Consider the following 6119-nt stretch of genomic DNA (forward strand, 5'->3'; position numbering starts at 1 on the left):
TTTATTTTTTTTTGAACTAATCTTTGAAATGTCTCTATTTTTTTTTTTGTAATTGTTTTGGTTTTTTTGAAGATAAATGTATGCCATTTTGCACCGAAATCCATTCAGAGCATTTGGCAGTCGAGTTTAGCTTGAGCTGCCGACCTTCTCGAGTGTTGAACTCAATATTTTCAATATGATGGCAATCGGTTTTTGAGTTTGATGCTTTCGTCATTGACCGTCGATGGTTCCCATGGATTCATCTTAGGTCGCCCAACTTGAACCATTGTTGTTGCCTTTGGTTGTTTCTGCCACTGCCGTTTCGTAGAAAAGTTTCAAATTTATGATCCGTCACTGACTTTAGAATTATGGCCAATGCTTACTGGCAGGTGGTTTGCCAGAGAAACTGGCAGAAAGGGCAGGATATCGAAGGGACGACACATATGCTGGACCCGGACTGAAATTGAAATTAAAGTCATAATTCATTGCAGACCCGCTGACTTTAGCGTTTAGTTTTTGATTCTTGTATGATTCACATGAAGAAAAAACGTCAGTGAACTGATAAGCTCCATGTAATGTATTTGACCACGGAAATACACAATGACTAAGCGCCAGCTACTTTAGTGATAAGCGTATATTTAAACGGAATAAAATAAACCCAAATTCAGCCTCCGTTTTGAATTCAGTTGTTTCGTGAATATTGGCATTGAAAGATGAACGCCGCACGATGTATAATGCTATGCACCATTTTTGTGTTTGACCTGGGATCTCCGCAGACTCTGGAGGACGATTGCGTAGCCATAGACCAGAATGATGGGAAAGGACGATCCAGCTATGCTCCTTGGCTGGCAGAAATTATATCGAATTCCACAGTAATCTGCGCTGGAACGCTTATCAACAATCGTTAGTATGGCACACGATATGCTTTATCAGATACCAAATAATCAGGATGTTGTTTCTCAGGTTATGTACTAACAGCTGCGAGCTGCTTTCAAAAGCAAAAAGAACTGTAAGTTAAATTTAAAGAATAAATAAAAATAAATAAAGAATAATAAAGAATAATTATACCTTTCCTTGTTACACAGAACTGTTCGCTTGGGAAGTGGCTATTCTAACAAGAGTGTCGAAAATTTCCGAGTATCAAGGGTCTTTCTACCGAACCCAGATTATCATGAGAGCACTTTATGCTTGTTTCGGTTGCAAACGGAAGTCAAATTCAAGATCCACATACGACCCATGTGTATCACAAAATATTCTGATATCCAAACCCAAGTCGCTCCGACATTTGAAATATTCAATGAAAATCTCCTCTTTCAGTATTTCGGTAGTTCTTTTGACGAAGATAAAAGGAAAATATATTTACAGTCCAAGCTCATTGGGAGTCCTTGGACTGATACGATCGCAAACGGTCCTTTAAAGGGCATGGTTCGATATGGAATTCTTACGAATCGTGACACAACAACTTTTAATGACGTTTATATCAATGTTATGGCCCATATTAGCTGGATACCTCAGATCGCGTTAGACATTCATATAAGTACTCCGAATACAACGATACAATTGAATATTTAATGGGAATGTGAAAATTTCTTATTTTAACACAACTGCGTTCGATTTTTAATTGTAAATAACGGGAAAATAACGTAAAAATTCACTTTAAATAAAAACACAGTCTTATTTATTTATTATTGGTTAGAGGTTAAATCTCTGAGTTAATAAATTGTTCTGTTCGCTGATAAGGTTAGCTTCAGCTCAATGGAAGATTGCTTTTTATTTTACTTATTTTAAAACGTCTCTTAGTTTGAAACAATGAGTGCGGCACTCCAGTACGCGACATTTTCTCTGCTGCTGTTTTACCAGGGATCAGCTTTATATTTAGAGCAAAATTGCGGGAATTGTTCTGTATTTGATCCCACTCCATGGCTGGTCAAAATTCGAACTGATCTGAGTTCGAATATCACATGCGCTGGAACGCTTATCAACGAACGTATGTTCTAACCTAATAAATCTAATAAAATCTAATACAATTTTTTAACAATGTTGCTGATTTTTAAGGCTTTGTATTGACCGCTGCGAGTTGCATTGACGGCGCATCTGAACTGTATGTAACAATAAAACATAAAAGATATTTTATTCACCATGTTTTCCCAACAGCATCGTACGCTTGGGAGAGATCGACGGAGCTCTTAACAAAACAAGTAAATTTCACTATGAAGAAATCGGTGTTGCGAGGGCGATTATACATAGGCTATATTCCTCAGAGAGCTATCAACATAATATAGCTTTGCTCCGATTGAAAACAAGTGTTGTGTACAAAATGAATATAATGCCGATATGCATTGATGTGAACTTGGAGAAAGTACCAAAAGCTCCCACCTTTGTGATTGAAATTAAAATGCGTGAAGTGCCCAAAAAACCTGAAGTGGGGAGGTTGAAAAAAGTCCTAAACTGGTTTTTCTCCCTGATAGGGAAAGATGAAGATCCAGAACACGAGGTCAATTTGGAACCCGAAGCCTTCGCAATCGGATATCCATTCACCAAACAAATCAGTAAATCAAAAATATTTTATCAATCTGGCATTCTGAGCCATCATAATTCCGAATCGAGGAAGGACGTCTATACCGATGTAATGGCCTACGCCGATTGGATAGTACCGATCGCACTTGATGTGCATATACTCATGGCCCCAAATACAGATTTTCATAATTGAATTTAAACACATTTAAATATAGTTCATCAGAGGAAATCTGTGTAATGTGAATTTCTTACTGTTGCTGTTGGCCGCTAAAGTAGAGAGACACTTTTGATGGTACTTAATAGGCTTCTATGGGCCCTGACCGGCGGTGGGGATTGCTAATTCCGATCCTATATTGGACTGAGGTTCGTTCGGGATATTCCCATCTGGTCAGGTCCTTTGTTCCTTTTATTGCTCTGCGCTGGCAACGAAGTGGTGGGTATGCGTGTGTGTGAGGTGTTGTGGACAATGTGGGCTATAAAACCACCATCATACTCATCTCTGAGTGCTGACAGTTTTTGCATTCCCCTGGGAATGGTTGCTTGGATTTGGACTGTTACTAAAGCTTATGAGTTATCAGTTCATCCCCTCATCATATTTGTTTCCTTAGGCAGTAGATGCCTTTCTTTTATATAATTTACCATGGAAAATTTAGTTGGTTCAACTTTAAGTAAGATTAGTGTTGAGTAGAAGCATTAGTGTGTTTTATATTAATTATAACTACTGATAACTATTTTGAACTTGTATTATTATAATCAAGGCTAAATACATTTAATACGCCGAAAGCTATTTACCTTAAATCCGCTAAGAACGCAAGCTATTAAGAAATTTGATTGCAAATCGATACATTTTAATCAATGTTGATTAAATTTCCACTTTATCGTTGACCGCAGATGATTCTAAAAGTGTTAAAACGTTGCCGCTGAAAACTCAATTTATTTTATCACACATCCCAACATAACATACTATAGTCTTTTTCCAAAATCAAAAAATTCTGGCTCCGTACACGGGCATGGACATTTTATCCAATTACACATAGCCCTTTGACTTTGAAATAAAAAATATCGTTATGGAATTGGGGCAAATAAGCTGAACATGAGTCACACAAATTGCCAGGAGGTCCTAAATCTACATTCCCCATTTGGGGACCTTCGCGCCCTCGTGTGTGTCACATTGTTGTTTTCTTTTTTCGTTTAATATTGGCACAAAATCAAATTATCTGCTATTTGTCAATAAATAACTACGGACAAAGGCGAAACTTTATTAAAATTCACCACAAAACGTTGCAGTTTCCGGTTTCAATTACGTCATAAATTTTCGTCCCCACACAGCCGCACTTGGGGGCGTTAGGAGGGCGAGGGCGTGGTCGTGTCGGTCATTCGATGACATAGAGCCCATATTGAAATTTAAAGCCCCGCTGGCAACCTGTCGCAATTTACAACCCGTGTCCTTCCCGATTCGACTCAGTCATTCTTCCTCCTCCGGTAGCCCAGTCCAATGCCCAAGCTCCACAAAGCACGAAATATGAGCCAATATAAAAGCAATAAAGCACGACATGCAAATAGAGCAATATGAAATCTGCCTAAAACGAACGTAAGCCTTTGGAATCCGAATACCACTACACAGAAACAAATGTTTAAAAAAAACTACTGAAGTACTTGGGAAGATGAATGTTTACATCAGTTGTGCTATATACTCACCTGGCTCCCTAATTAGGACATTTAATAGTATCTTTAAGAAGCAAGTGCAGAAGAAATAGAAGACAACACTCCTGGCCTGCTTGTCTGGCATTATGAATTATTGTAATGACCACCAAATGAAATTATAAATTTCATTGGCCAAGTAACTGGCACAGATCAAACGACGACAGCGTGCGGCCATAAACATTAATAACCAATATGCCGGCAGGCAGAAGGCAGGACTCGCAGGATACGGAGTGCCAGGTAAAGACAAGCGTGTGAAGCGCATAAACAAGCCGCACAGGATTGCAGCGAAGAAAGGCCAGATCCTAGCAGTTTTCCCTGGGCGAGGCAAAGCCACTTTCGCAATTTATGGCAGCGGGGTAAAAGGAGAAAAAATCGCGAGCAAAAGCGCGGCAGAGCAGAGCATAGCAGAGAAAAGCAAAGTTTGTTACTTTGGCACGGCTTTCACCGATGATGCATTGATGCGGATTTAAAGTTTAAAAGGTTTCGCGGCCGTGGAATAGAGAGAGAGTTGAGATTCCTAACAGCCATTTGGCGTTTTGGCGCATAATAAATTCGAGCGGTAGACACACGGTTTAATTTATCATCAAAGGCTGCGAACGGCTGACTGGCAATCAGGGCCTAGCGAAAGGCCACTGGTGAATGGAATTTATTAGACTAACTTACGGACAAACCAGGCCAACCAGACCAACCAGGCCAGTCAGGCAAACCAATGCCGAGTTGATGGCTTCGTGGCTTCCAAGGTGTCTGTGCATAGTTTATTTCAAATTGGTTGCTTCTGCCAGCGATCCGCCAGCAGATTGATTGGTCTGATGAATGAATGCTCATAAGAAGCGGTTGGCGGTCGGTCCATTGTGCCTGCAATCCGGTTTAAAAATTCCATTATATGGTTTTCTGTTTTTGCAGCACTATTTGCCTTCAATTGGTTATTTATTGGCACTCATATTGAAATGTTTAAACAATGGGTGGGGCATCAAATGGGGGCACAGCGATGATTTTCACTCAGAATTTTTGTTGCGTTTCAATTGTTGTAAACGGTGTTCGAAAATAGGAATAATACCTTTTATGTTTAAATTAAAAAATCATTTAAAAATCATAAACGACTTTGATGTTCACCATGAGTTGTAACTAAAACAATGCTAATAATCTGCGATGAAGGTGAATGACAAACCAATTTCCTGGCAATAAAATGCCTGAAGTAGGTGGGATTCATAATTTCCAGCTTTAGATAAGCACATGGAGATACTTGGCGAAGGGACATGACTCGGCTGTATCCTCAGATATGGGATAGTAATAAAAGGGCACGCCTGGATGGCCAGAGACGACAGCATCCTCAAATCAGGCAGAAAAATGCTGCCGTGTCTGACTAGCTGCTGATACTGGATAGGACAGGATAGGATAGGTTGGGATGGGATGCCATGGACTAGGATAGGCTAGGATGGAATGGAATAGTCAGTGTGTCTATCTGTGTTCCACATTTCATTACGCCGAACATGACGATGCTGGAAGCACGTAACAAGTTTAAATTGCGCTCGTTGACTGTTGACTGCCGTGCGGAAGATGCCGATATCGATGCCCAATATCCCCATATCCCCATATCCCCATAGCCCCATGGCCATATCCACAGCTATTCCTGATTCTGATTTCGATTCCAACGCCACTGCCGGCCAAGTCATGGCCAACAGCCGCAATTGAACCAGAAAAGTGTATTTATATGTAACGGAAATGATGCTGCACTTATGTCCTGCCGCACGGAGCCGATTGGAGCGAATCGAGTCGGCCATCCACTGATTTGCCTTGCTAATAGATGATTATGATACCATGCTGTATATGGATAGGGATATATAGAACATACAAAACAGAGCCCACTCCAAACTGGCATCTTCCACGGGCAATTGGCTGGGCGATAAGCGCGGCATTAT

General features: G+C 40.3%; 2 protein-coding genes across 2 annotated transcripts; both read left to right on the top strand.

Moving 5' to 3' along the window:
- The first annotated feature begins 689 nt into the window (after positions 1 to 689).
- On the top strand, positions 690 to 1609 carry LOC120452649 (prostasin). Its single transcript, XM_039636967.1, has 3 exons — positions 690 to 882; positions 943 to 988; positions 1065 to 1609. The coding sequence occupies exons 1-3, from the start codon at positions 693 to 695 to the stop codon at positions 1549 to 1551; spliced, it is 723 nt and encodes a 240-aa protein (XP_039492901.1). The 5' UTR covers positions 690 to 692; the 3' UTR covers positions 1552 to 1609.
- Positions 1610 to 1788: 179 nt separating this feature from the next.
- LOC120452557 (coagulation factor X) lies at positions 1789 to 2716 on the top strand. Its single transcript, XM_039636835.1, has 3 exons — positions 1789 to 1966; positions 2035 to 2080; positions 2134 to 2716. The coding sequence occupies exons 1-3, from the start codon at positions 1789 to 1791 to the stop codon at positions 2687 to 2689; spliced, it is 780 nt and encodes a 259-aa protein (XP_039492769.1). The 3' UTR covers positions 2690 to 2716.
- The last annotated feature ends 3403 nt before the right edge of the window (positions 2717 to 6119 follow it).

Source organism: Drosophila santomea, chromosome 3R, assembly GCF_016746245.2.
Source record: "Drosophila santomea strain STO CAGO 1482 chromosome 3R, Prin_Dsan_1.1, whole genome shotgun sequence".
In the NCBI taxonomy this organism is placed as follows: Eukaryota; Metazoa; Arthropoda; class Insecta; order Diptera; family Drosophilidae; genus Drosophila; species Drosophila santomea.